General features: G+C 37.6%; 1 protein-coding gene across 3 annotated transcripts in view; it reads left to right on the top strand.

Annotated features, from left to right (window-relative positions):
• Window positions 1–15049, top strand: part of TENM1 (teneurin transmembrane protein 1) — a 570000-nt gene that overhangs the window by 266582 nt on the left and 288369 nt on the right. For 2 of the 3 annotated variants that reach the window (XM_068532553.1, XM_068532552.1), the window contains exon 6: window positions 7756–7908. In XM_068532553.1, coding sequence (XP_068388654.1) covers window positions 7756–7908 — 153 coding nt within the window. The remainder of the gene's footprint in view (window positions 1–7755; window positions 7909–15049) is intronic. The other variant, XM_068532554.1, reaches the window with a different exon arrangement.

Below are 15049 nucleotides of genomic sequence, written 5' to 3'. Positions count from 1 at the left end.
TGAGCATTGGCTTCAACTGAAAGTTACCAGCTGCATCACTCCCTAACAAGAGAGTCAGCCTGTCCTTCGAAGCTTTGAAACCAGGCGTTGACTTCTCCTCTCTCGCTATGAAAGTCCTAGATGGCATCTTCTTCCAATAGAAGGCCGCTTCATCTACATTGAAAATCTGTTGTTTAAGGTATCCAGCTCATTAATTATCTTAACTAATTCTTCTGGATAACTTGCTGCAGCTTCTACATCAGGACTTGCTGCTTCACCTTGCACTTTGTTGTTATGGAGACGGCTTCTTTCCTTAAACCTGAGGAACCAACCTCTGCTGGCTTCAAACTTTTCTTCTGCAGCTTCCTCACCTCTCTCAGCCTTCATAGAATTAAAGGGGGAGGCCTTGCTCTGGAGCAGGGTTTGGCTTAAGGGAATATTGTGGCTGGTTTGATCTTCTATCCAGACCACTAAGACTTTCTCCAAGTCAGCAATAAGGCAGTTTTGCTTTCTTATCATTCACGTGTTCACTGGAGTAGCACTTTTAATTTCCTTTAAGAACTTTTCCTTTGCATTCACAACTTGGCTAACTGGCACAAAAGGCCTGTCTCAGCCTTCAACATGCCTTCCTTGCTAACCTTAATCATTTCTGGCTTTTAATTTAAAGTGAGCGACATGTGACTCTTCCTTTCACTTGGACACCCAGAGGACTTTGTAGAGTTAACTGGTCCAGTTTCAATATTGCTGTGTCTCAGGAAATAGGGAGGCCGGAGGAGAGGAAGAGAGATGGGGGAATGGCCAATGGAGCAGTCAGAACATACACAACATTTATCGATTAAGTTTGCTGTCTTATATGGGCACGGTTCATGGCATCCCAAAGCAATTAAGGTAGTAACATCAAAGATCACTGATCACAGATCACCACAGCAAATATAATAAGCATGAAAAAGTTTGAAATATTGTGAGAATTACAAAAATGTGACACAGAGACACAAAGTGAGCAAATGCTGTTGGAAAAATGGTGTTGATAGACTTACTGGACACAGGGTGGGCACAAACCTTCAATTAGTAAAAAATACAATAGCTGGGAAGCATAATAAAGTGAAATGAAGTAAAGCAAGGCATGCCTGTATGTGATTATTTCTTTAGTGCACATTCCTAGAAGTAGAATTCCTTGGTCAAGGAACATTCCCAATTTAAATTTTGATAGACAATCAATAGCAATCATAAAATTGCTTTCCAAAGCCCATTTACCACTTTACAGTCCTGTCAGCAGTGTATAAGCAAGAGTACTTCTTGACTACCAGGTGCTGAGTTAGGTACCAGGGGCAAAAAGATGAAGAAGACATGGTATCTGCCCTTTCAGTGCTGAAAATGATGAGGCATTCATATAAATAGGTATCTTCAGCATAGCATGGTGGGTTCTATAACGAGGTGCTAAAAGAGAAACACCATATCTCTTTGTGAAATGTTCTCGATAGTCAAGATCAGTACTGTCCAATAGAAATACAACCCACACCACATATATAATTTTAAATTTTATAGTTGCCACATTAAAAACGTAATAAGAAGCAGGTGGAGTTAATTTAAATAGATTTTTAATTTAATGACATACATATCCAAAATATTAACACTTCAACATGTAATCAATATAAAAATTATTAATTGGATAATTTACATTCTTACTTTCATACGAAGTCTTTGACTTTGACTAACCACATTTCAAATGCTTGATAGACACATGTGGTGAGTGGCTGCCATATTAGACAGTACAGACCTAGGTCATTCAGCATGTATTTCCTACATCTACTTCTGAAGCACTTCTGCAGTCTCTCCCTTATAAGTGAATATTTGCCTTTTGAAGGGGCATGGAATGGGGAAGCATTATCAATTATAAACATTACCAGAGACCATCAGTCTTACTTAAGAGAAACAAAGACCAACATCCTAACAGAGAGTACAGAAAGATAACTGCAGAGAGGCTTGGAGTCTCCAGCCTATAGAAATATGCAAGTTAAGAAGAGCTTCTTCTCATGAAGCCAGGCTGCCTTGAGATCCAAGATGCTTGATTGAGTTTGACAATTGGGGACAGCGAGATACTCCATTTGTTACCTTAACTTTGTAATAAATTTATAATTTCAGAGCATAGCTCTTTGCAGTTGGATAAAACAAGAAGGAGAGGAATTATAAAATCTACAGGACTCAGCACTAAGGAACATTTGTGCGGAGAGCATTAGGGACTGCCATTCTTAATCAGCTGAAAAGACATTACTCCTGGAATATCTGAATAGGCAGACACATTCTGTCCGGCCATTGAATTTTAGTGAAGTGCAAGTAACGGAACTGGTACTTCCTGAGAGATCTGGCTAGTGTCCAACCTTGCTCATTGAGTATGTATATTTTTACATATGTCTTTAGGAAAAAGAACTTTGACTTTGTTTGGGGTCAGGAGTAGTTATATTAGACCTACTATAACCAGTAGTGCTCATTTGTAGGTATATGTTGGGGCATGTGTGATTTTAGTTTCATTACTTTCTATTCACTTGTAGTTTATTGGTGACCAGTTTGTGAAGTTGGTTAGAGCACAGAGATAACAGGATTATGGTTCCAATCCTGTTTTTGAGTTTTCCTACCACTCTTCTCTTTCCTAACTGAGCTCTGGCCACACTGAGCTCCTTAGTGTTCTTCACATATTCCGTACAAGACTTCAGGGTTTTCTGTAATTGCTGTTCCTTCTTCCTAGGAGGTTTTTCAACTAGATATTCATATGGCTTCACTTCATTCAAATCTTGGTTCAAATATTACCTACTCCAAGAGACCTTCCCTGACTACTTGGACTTATTTTTTTCCTTTATAGCATTTGTAACTACTGGACATTATTTCACTTCTTTGTTTCTTTGTTTCTATATAGCCATATTATATCACATCATATATTTATTCATTGTCTGCCTCTCTTAACTTACCACCCTCTTACATGAGTTCTGGGAGGGTAGAGATTTTTTTTTAATTCACTGCTGTAAACTTAGGAAAACAGTGCCTGGCACAAAGTAGGCACTCAAGAAATACTTGTTGAATCAATATATGAATATAACTTAACACTGCCCTGTTTGTTCATTACCAGTTGTACCCTTATTTCTAACCAGTGGGCTCATAATGTTTATACTTGGGTTTAGGGGACTTGCTTAAAGTGTGGCTATAAATACATAGCATAGATCTGAATGGTGATCTACTAGAAGGTAAGGACTCTGTATCTTCCTCATTGTGTATCCAAGGCTGATATGCAGCCAGTAGGTCCTGGTCAGGATATATTGGTTGTTTACATCCAACATCCATATTGGTCAGCCAATACCTTTGCAGTCCTGGCTGTTTATTACCTTTTTCTGTATCCCTGACATTCCCTGTGTGCTCAGCATATGCTTTGAAAATACTTGTTGAATGAATCAATAAATGCATCCCCATAATAGAAGTATTGCCATATCTTTCTAGTGGTGTGTTGGTATATCCCAAAGTTCAACATAGTTTTATGTATTGGTCTTAGTGTGAACAAAGTATTATTTATTTCTAACAGAACTCAAAAACTGGAGTTATTTAGTTACCTCAGTCTACCTTGCACATAAATGCACTCTTTGATTTCCTTTCACAACTCAGTATATGGAAGTTCAGTTTGGAGGAGAGAAGAGACCCATAGCCTTGCTATAGTACCCATAGTCTGTAGCAAGTAATTTTCATTATTTATTCATACATAGGTACATCACAAAAAAAATGGGTACATTACAAACAGCTCGTTGCCTAGAAAAGGCATAAGTAAACTCAAAAAATTATAAAGCTTTACCACCCTCAAAAAGTATTTGACTAATCGTGCATACCTCTTTATCTGTCATGATTGGCTAGAAGCAGTCCATTTCATTTGATGGTGAAAAATTAAACCTTATTTTATTATTTTGAAGTGATTCTCAGCACATGTATTTTCTCTCTCATTGTTAAGTGCCGTCAGGAAACTGGCTTAACTTAAATAAAGTATATAAAATAGCCCCCTTGATCTGCAAAATGAGAACTACTATGCCTTTTGTTCCTTATGGCCGATCTAATTTCAAAAAAGTAACTGAACCAAGAAAGTCAAACACATTTTCAATATAGTTTCTAATATCCATCATATTCAAATAATTAGGGGACTGAGTAGACTGAATTTTCTATAAAGCTGATAAATACCTTTAATTGGAGCGAGGATGTTAAACCAACTGTACTTTGAGTCTTTTGGCAAGGAAATCTCAGGGATGTCCCTAATATAGCTCTATTAGCATGCCATACTGTACCTTACTCAGAACCAGTATCATTTGAGTTTCATTTGTTTCCGGTAATTGCAAGAGAAATTCATCAGGCAGTACTGGCCTTAATCCAAAGAAAAGGGTAGAAACCAATTAAATGCTTAAAAGTTTTAAGGATAAATTAGAAGGTAGGTGTTAGAAATCTCTTTAGCTCAACTAAAAGTGGATGAATGATTTTTAAATAAGCTATCTGGCTAGCTTTTCTGTTCTCGGTTGCTAATTCATATGCTATGTATTTGTGTTAGACATATAAGTTAGCCCCTTTCAGTCTGCCTAGGAACATAAAGAAAAATATGAGATGGCTTATGAACAGATACACTTTTTTTTTTTTTTTTTTTTTTTTGCCTTTTGGTAAGATTTGGTTGATTTGAAAATTGCAGTAAGAAAACAAATAAAAGGATGTCCCCAGCTTCTGTCCTAGGCACTGTTTTCTCCTAACATTCTCCACTCAGTAATCTCATTTGCTCTCACTTCAACTGTTGCTTATGTGCATGTGTGATTCTAGTCTTGTCCTAGACCTAATATTTCTCCAGAACTTCAAACTCCTGTGTCTGACATGACTATCTAGATAGCCCATCAGTCCCTGGAACCTGGAATCTCCAAATATTAATTCATTGTATTCCTCCCATCACCTCACCCTTCCCCAAACCAACTAGTAAGCATTCAACAAACACATATCCAGCACCAACTATTTGTAGCTAGTGCTGAGCTAAGTGCGAATTCCCTAACTCTGTTAATGGTTCCACAGTGCTTTCAGTTATCAGCCTCAAAACCTGAACCATTTTGGATTCCTCCCTTTCTGTCACTCTTTCCTATGCCCATCCCCAGCACACCTACACACATACACAAGCGTGCAAGCACACACACACCCACTCATACACAGAGCTTGTTGCCAAATCCTGAAATGACATTTATGCGATTTCTCCTTAAGGAATCGCCTTCTCGGCATTCTCACAGCCATGGCCCTAAATGAGACACTCATCATTTTTCACCTAGATTATTGCAATGCCATCCCAATTTGTGTTCTTGCCACATCCTTAGGCCTCCAATCCATCCTTCTCCACACTACCACTGGATTTATCTTTCTACAAAGGGTGCTCTGATGATATCATTTATTTGCCTAGAAACCGTCAATGCTCCTCATTGCTATTAAATTAATCTTCCTAAAGAAAACTGATCATATCCCTCATCTGCTCAGAAAATAGCAGTACCTCCCTGTTGCCCAGTAAACTGAATCCAAATACCTAAGTGTGGCATTCAATGTCCTCCACAATATGGCCCTTATCTACCCTTCCAGCCTTAACTTCCACTAACTTCTATACATAGCTAAACTCCAACCAACCCCATCAACTTCCTTTGCCTCAAATACATCCTGTGCTTTACAAAGTCATATTTTGTTCAGCCTGCCCCCTCACCCCACCCATTGTTGACACCTGCCCCACATATCCTTCAAGGTCTATCTCTAATCCTACTTCCTTCATTAAATCATCCCTGATCAACCAAGCCAATTTTAATCTATTGTTCCTTTAAACCATTTCTTTTAAAACAAAAATTTCTTTTTTCCCCAGATGGCAAACATCACACATGTTCATTGTAAAAAATATAGGCAATACAGAAATCATAAAGAAGAAAATTAAAATCCTCCATAAACCCCGCATACTGTTACTGTGTTGCAATACATCCTCCCAGCCCTTTCTCTCTCCACACAACAACATATGCACGCGTGCACACACACGTACACACACAATATAGATCATACTATTCATACTGTTTAGTAGACTGATGTTTTTCATTTGATGTATCATAAATATTTCCCATGCCATTACATAGTCTTCTGCAACAAGATTTAATAACTGCTTAATCTTGTATTATTTATAATATCATCAGTTATTTAATTAATCTCCTTTTGATGAATATTTAGATTGATCATAACTTTCTACTAGTTTTTAAATGCTACAATGGATAGACTTGTAGTTTGGTACACATTCATAGCTAATTCATAGAAATTGAATTGTTTGCTAAAAGATTAAGCCAAACTTCAAGTTTTCTTAATAAATGGTGCCACATTACCCTCCAAAAGGTGACTGGTTTTGTATACTCGCATCAAGAGTGTATGAGAGGGCTTCCCTGGTGGCACAGTCGTTAAGAATCCGCCTGCCAATTCAGGGGACACGGGTTCGATCCCTGGTCCGGGATGATCCCACATGCCGCGGAGAAACTAAGCCCGTGCACCACAACTACTGAGCCTGCACTCTAGAGCCCCCGATCCACAACTACTGAGCCTGCGCACCACAACTACTGAAGCCTGGGCGCCTAGATCCTGTGCTCCGCAACAAGAGAAGCCACCGCAGTGAGAAGCCCACACACCGCAACTAAGAGTAGCCCCCGCTCGCCGCAACTAGAAAAAGCCCCTGTGCAGCAACAAAGACCCAACACAGCCAAAAATAAATAAATAAAATAAATAAATTTTTTAAAAAAAGATTGACTTAAAAAATAAAGTGTATGAGAGTGTCCATTTTCCTGCATGCCGATCAACACTGAGTATTTTTTAATCCTATGATAGCAATTTTTTAAAAATAAATTTATTTATTTTTGGCTGCGTTGGGTCTTCGTTGCTGCACGCAGGCTTTCTCTAGTTGCGGCGAGCAGGGGCTACTCTTCGTTGCGGTGCGGAGGCTTCTCACTGCGGTGGCTTCTCTTGTTGTGGAGCACAGGCTCTAGGCACACGGGCTTCAGTAGCTGTGGCTCGCGGGCTCTACAGCGCAGGCTCAGTAGTTGTGGCGTACGGGCTTAGTTGCTCCGCAGCATGTGGGCTCTTCCCGGACCAGGGATCGAACCCGTGTGCTCTGCATTGGCAGGCAGATTCTCAACCACTGCGCCACCAGGGAAGCCCGATGATAGCAATCTGAACCTGTATTACCTCAATTATTCTATGTATTATCATTATTTTATACTTGTATTACTTCCAGCTCCGACCGTAATAGGCATCTAGATGTTAACATCTGCGGTAGCTATCATAGGACCTTATGCATACTAGGCACTCAGGAAATATTTGCTGAATTGAACTGAACGAGGGCCATAGAGAAGGTCTCTCATGTTCTCGCGATAGCCTGTCCACCATTACTCTGCGGTTTCCATGTGCAAACTAGAGTTACACGACTAAGGGAAATGGAAGAGGAAGGGGTCACAGCACTGAGGAGCAGAGTCCAATCCCACTGTAATTGCTTAACCAAAATTTCAATTTTTGCTATCACTGGGATAGCTTCAGCCTCAAAATTTTAAGCACTGTTTGGGAAAGTCGCTACCTGTGTGATGTGGGTATCAACTCCAGGTTGCTTGGCCTAACTGAAAGAAAACCAGTCATGGCATTTTTGGGTGGAAAGGGACAGCTGGTTTAGAGACCTTTTTGGCAAGTCTGCAATAAGTTCATGTGTGGCTTGTTTTCTTGCAGCAGTACATTTGTTCGGCCTGACTTGGCAGTTGCAACCAGCTGAAGGACAGCTCTATGAAAATGGAGTTAGCAAGGGGAACAGAGGGACTGAATCCATGGATACCACTTACTCTCCAATTGGAGGAAAAGCTTCCGATAAATCAGAGAAAAAAGGTACAGTGATCAAAGTGATTGATTGATTATTGATTACTTTTCTTCTAATTTAGTCATTAGAACCAAACCTGGGATGGTTTCACTTCACATTAAATTTCATGATCACTCGAAAGAAATACTCTACGTGGACAGAATAAATACATGTAAATGTCTTGTGAAAGCAGATTTTCCTTTCTCTAGTGCCTTGAATATAAACCAATTAAACTTTTCAAATATGTTGGCAATTTTGAAAATAGATAAATATTTACAGGATGGAGGTTTCAATACAATGGAAATTGCATTTCGCATATAGGTACCCTGAAGCAACGTGGGATTTTGATTAAGTTCTTTGTGTCCAAGCCCAGCATTTATATATAACACTTTACAAAGGGTATATGGAAATTTCTTCTGTTTATAATAAGAAAATGCCTTCTATGTGTAATACAAGGGCGAATGTTTATGTCAAAGTGGGGGAATATGAATTTTTTTCCTAGTTGGGAAACATGAATTCTTCCTAGTTGGGGAAAAGAAAAAAGCACTTTGAGTACTGAATTGTTAAATTTAACCAACATAAGCTTGAACTACCTGACATTTACAATAAATGTCACAGTACTGTACCAGCAGTCCCAACATTTTATTCATGTTGAATGATCTTAGTCTTAATATTCAAATATTGAAAATAACTGAAAATTTGTATTGTGATTTCTCTTGATATAAGATACAGTACAGAGGGCCTCGAGCCATGCAAAATATCGGAATGTCAATTCAAAAAGTAGAAATTGAAAACAAAACGTATAGCCAGTACTATCCTACATATTTTTAGATTAAATATAAACAGATGAATGAATGAATGACCCAAACCCTACCCTTAAATTAAGAAGCTTATAATTTTATAGAGGTGGAAAATCAGTTTTGGTTCATTAGTTGAAAATAAGAGATTTTTATAGTTGTTTCGATTACTACTCTTGTGTTTTTAGTTCCTTCTGGGGAGTTATTTGTGGGTTTTGTTTTGTTTTATTTTTGTTTGCTTTTGAAAAAGGAACTTTGCTTTGGTCTATGCTTCAGTAAAAATTAATAATTAGGGTTCAGGAAAACATTATGGTTTATTCCAGTTTTCAATTCACAGTGCAGTTTGCTTTATGTCCTTTAGAATTACTGTTTCTAGCCTGGGCTGAACTTTCCCAGCAATTTCATTGTTGCTGCTGAGAGGGGCTGGGGGTAGTGCAGGGGTCAGAAATGGCAGAGGAAAGGGTCTGAATACACTTGGGCTTGGACATTTTCTCCCTTACCTTCTCTCCTGCTATTTGATTCCTTTATATCTGCAAGTACAAGAGCCACCATTTGATATCATATGCTTAGGGATTTTTTTTGCCAGTCACACTGAAAATCATGAATTATCTGTTTGATGAAAATGAAGCATACAAGACAGCAGAAGGTCATCACATAGTTGTCATCAGAGCATATTCATTTTTTTATTCTAATTCAGATTTCTAGAATTCCTTTCCAAAAAATAGTTTGATGATGATGACTAAATTGTATTAAACAGTTACCATGCGCCAAGAGTTACTCCAGACACTAAACATGTATTTATATCATGAAAGTAATGCTATGGTCTTCATTTTCCAAATGAGAAATAGAAGCACAGAGAGTTTAAGTCATTTGCCCAAGGTCACAGAGCTAGAAACTTGTGGTCTGATTCCAGAGACTTGTCTCTTAACTTCTGCATTATACTGAAATCCACACATGAAACATATATGAGAACCACAAAAGACATTTTACACCCTGAAAACAAAGCCCCAGTGTCTATTCATGATAGATTTTAGGTAAATTCTGTATTTTAATGTGTTGTGACAAGTTTCATAAATGGAAACTTTTTAAGTTTCTGCTCAATTACAACAACAAGCAGGCCAAACCAATTTCTTTATTAAGAAAAATCATTAAAGGTTGGTGCCATATATACCAAATTGTTATCTTAAACTGACTTTTTATGGAAGTCTGGACAAAACGTTAACAATAGCTGCGCATCATAGTTCTGTTACATTAGGTCTTTACTGTGTATTACTAACCAAGTAAAAACATAGCTCCTCTTTTATAAAGTCCTGTGTATACTAAACCAAACCTTGCAGAAGATGTAGTATACTATAAGGATATTTTCAAATGGTCACCTGTATCCTTTTACAATTTTCTAGACATCACACAACCCCATAAATACAGTTCTAAACTCGAAAACCAGGTAGTTCTTTTTATACTGTTTTCTTTACTCTCCTAGAGGGTTGAACAGTGTAGCACTGTAGTTAAGAGGCTGGACTCTGGAGTCAGGTTTGGCTTTGAATACTGACTTTGTCATTTGCTGGCACTCCAACCTCAGGCAGTTAATTGACACAGCCTTGCTGAACCAGTGTCCTCACCTGCAACATACGGATGATAATATAGTACCTGTCGCACAGAGTGGTTGTAAGGAGTAAGTGAGACAATAGATGTAAAGCATATAGCACAGTGCCAAGCACATTGTTTAATTTAGCAAAATAATTATTATTGGGTCAGATGATTGGAAAATTACCTTCTATTGGCATCCTATTAGATACTATAGATCCTGCTTTCAAACTGACATCAACTTTTTTATGAATGATGGCCTCCTTAGGATTTAGATGTTTTCTCTCTTTAAAGTTTGATTTCTCTTTACTTACCAATTTAACATCTATTATTTTTAAATTATCATCACTTTCATCATCAAAGGCATGGATAAGTAGAATGGCACTTTAAAAATAATCAAATTCTACTGGAATTGGTTCCCCATTAACAGTAGCTATATGTATCTGCTTCTCATTAGGAGATTAAAGAATTTTCTTACCACTTAATTTTCACAATGAAAGAAAAACAGAATATTTGCTTATATATATTTAGTCTGCTAAAATTTTCTTTTTAAAATTTATTTGAATAATTTAAATTTAATTTCAAAAAGAAGACATAAGTCACAACCATATGTCAGAATCTACCAGAAAAATCAGTTATCAATTGTTCAGTAATGTAGAATTGAAAGTATTGTACTAAAACAGGCCCTACTACCTTAGAAGCTTACGAACTAGTCATAACTCACTCTTTCTCTTTAACTTGTAAATATTATGTAACAGCTGGTTTAAACAGAGCAGGGGATATGAACAAATGAAAGACTTGTTCCTAGACCTGAGTCATGTAAGGTCCATAAATTGAACTGAAAATAATCACAGTGTAATTTATCAACCAGTGTAGAATGTTAAAATCTTAAAGATGATCAAATCCAATATCATTATTTAAAGATGAAGAAACTGAGGTCCAGAGGGGGCAAGAACACACAGAGAACTGGGACTAGAACCAAGGACTCCTGGTTCCACCTCTTCTGTTTTCTCATCTGTTATCGTAATAATGTAACACAATCTAAACATGTAAATTCCTAAAGAGGTTTTCTAAGGGGGAATCAAAGACAGAAACTGAGCTGGTAAGAAGATTAATTTTATTCAGGCTATTGCAATAGGGAGAGCACCCCAGGTTCAAAGATCAGTTTTGCCTAAGGCTTTTATAGGAGGAGTACATGAGCTACAAGCGGGATGATTTACAGTTGGAATTGTTTTGTACTCAGGGCAAATCTCAGTGAGTCAGATGAACAGGAAATGTTTTCTCTGTGTCTAGCTAGTTGAAGGGGAACAAACAGTTCTAAACTCCGATAATTATTTATGAAAGAACGGGAAATTGGAGGGTCTGTATCTGCTTTTTCAGCAGGTTCCAGCAAAAGGGGAAAGGTCTGTGTTTGGCCTTGTCACAGGTAAACAAAGGAGTCATGTGCAATTCTTATGGGAGTCCTGAGAAAGAATGGACAGAGAGCCTTCTCTAATAAGTCATAGGGAAAAGGCTTTTCAGTTTGGTTATTTTTGTTTATTTATTTGTTTGTTTTGTGGTAAGCCACTTCCTAAATCATAAAAGGGTGGAAGGATATCTGAAAGCAAAAGGTTGGGGTAATCTCTTAACCAACTCTGTTTTCCAGGGGCATAGGGCTCAGGTAAAATCCAACATTGTCACTAACGATCTGAATGAAGAAGAAGTTTATTGGGTAGATGAGGGTACTGAATTCCTGCAGGTTGGATGCCCAGGAACAAAAAGGGTGGGCGGAGAGACAGAAAGCTAAAGGACACTAACGACAACTTTTATCTCCTTTACAATTTTTGCAAAAGGCTGGCCTTGGGAGGAAGTGACACTTCTTTTAAGTTCATCCTACAAAATCTATCTCCGCAAAGTTGAAGGAAAAAAAAGACATTTTCTAGTCAATGTCTGCTGAATATACGACCATGTAAACAACGTATAGCTGATTGATATGACACAATTTATAGCCTGTCGTGAAGATGCTTCAGCCAGGACCAAACTGTGACTATAGCTTCACCTGTCTGGGCTCCAGTTTCTCCTCTGAAAAAAAAGGGAGTTGGCTTTGCAGGGAAGGAAAAATAATTTTCCCTTTACCCTTCAGGTTCTTGGCTGAGACCCCCTTGTAATAAAAAGAAAGATAAATAGGAGAAAAACAAGCAAGTTAAATAACATGTGCACCTCCTGTATTCATGGGAGATACCCAGGAAAACTGAGCACCTCCCCGAAATGACCCAAGCCACCACCTTAGATACCATCTCATCTGAAAACAAAAGATGTGAGGGGAGTCAGTTAAGAGACGGTATCAGGAAAAGCACAGTAAATGGAGTATGGGTGTTATGCAGATTTAAGTCATTTCCTTCTCCTTTGATCAGAGTTTCTAAAGATTTAGAGTTATCCTTCTCTTCCTGGTAGAGAGGGGGAGACACCCTTACAAATGGAGGTTTCCCTTATAAATCTTGCAAAGGGTAACTTTTAACTTGTAATTTTTAACTTGCTAAAGGGTCTCTTGCTAAAGGGTAACTCCTATTCACTTTTCAGATCTTTTCCTATGTCTGCTGTTTCGTAAAAATAATCAGCTCAAGATAATCCTTACGCCAAAGAGGCATATTTTGGGGTGGCAAATTCTGCTCCCCTTCAGCTTGCAACCCTTTGTGGGGGAGAGGTCATGGGAAGTGAAACACTTTTTGCAAATGAAATCTTACCTAGCAATTAGAAATATATAGCAGATAAGAGCCACCTTTCTCCAGATAATGTGAGGGAGGGGAGCAGACTCCTGCCACCCCTCTCTTTTCCTTACCCTTTCCTTTCTTTTCCTCCATTCTCTTCCCAGCTGCTAAGGCTTTGACAAAGACGGGGTGATGCTCAGTAGGGCTAGCTTATCTCTAAGGTCCCTTCTAGCTGTATACAGTATGGATCAGTGAATTCGAATTATGCAGTTAACAAAGAACAATTAGCCATTCCAAGTAAAAGTTGCCCTGTTTTTGCAAAAGGGGATATACTCCTGGGAAGTGGTTGAAATGTGTGTCTGTAAAATTTGTAAACCGCGTTTTCCCATTTAAAGTACTTGCAGAGAATTCTGTTGTAATTCAAATAATTAATTCCCAGTTTTCTGCAGTATAAGTTTCGGTTTTTGACATGTATATAACAATAATCATATGCACTTAGAGAGCATTTACAGTTTCAGAATAATGTCTTTTATCCACATAACAGTTTTATGCTGTAGCAGCTATTGTTACCCTTGTTTTACAGTTGAAAAGGAGAACACAAGAAGGTTAAGTGACTTACCTTGCATAATAGACATAACTACAGGCAGAGCTGAGATTAGGATCCAATCTCTTTACTGTTATCTCAGCACCCTTTTTTGGGTCTTAGTTTTTTAAAAAATTCTTTTCTCAAGGCCAGTTGTTTAAGTAACAGCTGTCTTGATTAAAGATCTCAATGCTAATAGTCACATCCCTTCCCTAAGAATACTTTTTTTTTTGCCATTTTCTGCACTGGTTTTTTTTTATTGATATTTTATTGTCCTTGTAATTCCTTTTAAGTCTTTTATTCTCCCACTACATACATTACCATATCTTCCCCATGTGGATAGTCATCTGTAGTTATACCCTTTCTAGTCCCACTACCAATACAAATAGTCACCATATCCACCATGTTTTATCAATTTTCTCTTGCTGTATCCTTAACATCTATTTTCTAAAACGTTCTGGTTGCCATCACTACTTAATTTCAGATGTATACTTAATCTTCTCACCTGTCTCCATACTGTTCTGCATTTTCTATTTAAAAAAAATTTTTTTGAAATATAGTTGATTTACAATATTATATTAATTTCAGGTGTACAGCATAGTGATTCAGTATTTTTACAGATTGTACTCCATTTAAAGTTATTACGAGATAATGGCTATAACTCCCTGTGCTATACAATATATCTTTGTTGCTTATCTATTTTATACATAGTAGCTTGTATCTCTTAACCCCATATCCCTAATTTGCCACTTCCCTCTCCCCACTGGTAACCATTAGTTTTTTTACATCTGTTAATCTCCTGTTTTGCATATACGTTCATTTGTATTATTTTTTAGATTCCATATATAAGTGATATCATACAGTATTTGTCTTTGTCTGACTTATTTCACAAAGCATAATATTCTCTAGGCCTATCTGTGTTGCTGCAGCTTGCAGTATTTCATTCTTTATTATGGCTGAGTAATATTCCATTGTATATACATACCACATCTTCTTAAGCTAATCATCTGTTGATGGGCACTAGGGTTCCTTCCATGTCTTGGCTATTGTAATAGAGCTGCTATGAACATTAGGGTGCATGTATCTTTTCATTTTTCCATTTGTATACCCAGGAGTTGGATTGCTGGATCACATGGTGGTTTAATTTTTAATTTTTTGAGGAAACTCCATACTATTTTCCACAGTGGGTGCATCAATTTACATTCCCACCAACAGTGTACAAGGATTCCCTTTGCTCCACATCCACTCCAGCATTGATTATTTGTAGACTTTTTGATGATAGCCATTCTGACAGGTGTGAGGTGAGATCTCATTGTTGTTTTGATTTGCATTTCTCTAGTAATTAGCGATGTTGAGCATCTTTTCATGTGCCTGTTAGCCATCTGTATATCTTCTTTGGAAAAATGTCTGTTCAGGTCTTTTTCCCATTTTTTGATTGGGTTGTTTGTTTTTCTTTGATATTGAGTTGTAAGAGCTGTTTATATATTTTAGGTATTAACCCGTTGTTAGTCATATCATT

This window comes from Eschrichtius robustus, chromosome X (assembly GCF_028021215.1).
Source record: "Eschrichtius robustus isolate mEscRob2 chromosome X, mEscRob2.pri, whole genome shotgun sequence".
NCBI classification, from domain to species: Eukaryota; Metazoa; Chordata; class Mammalia; order Artiodactyla; family Eschrichtiidae; genus Eschrichtius; species Eschrichtius robustus.
This window is presented reverse-complemented; position numbering and strand designations above follow the sequence as displayed.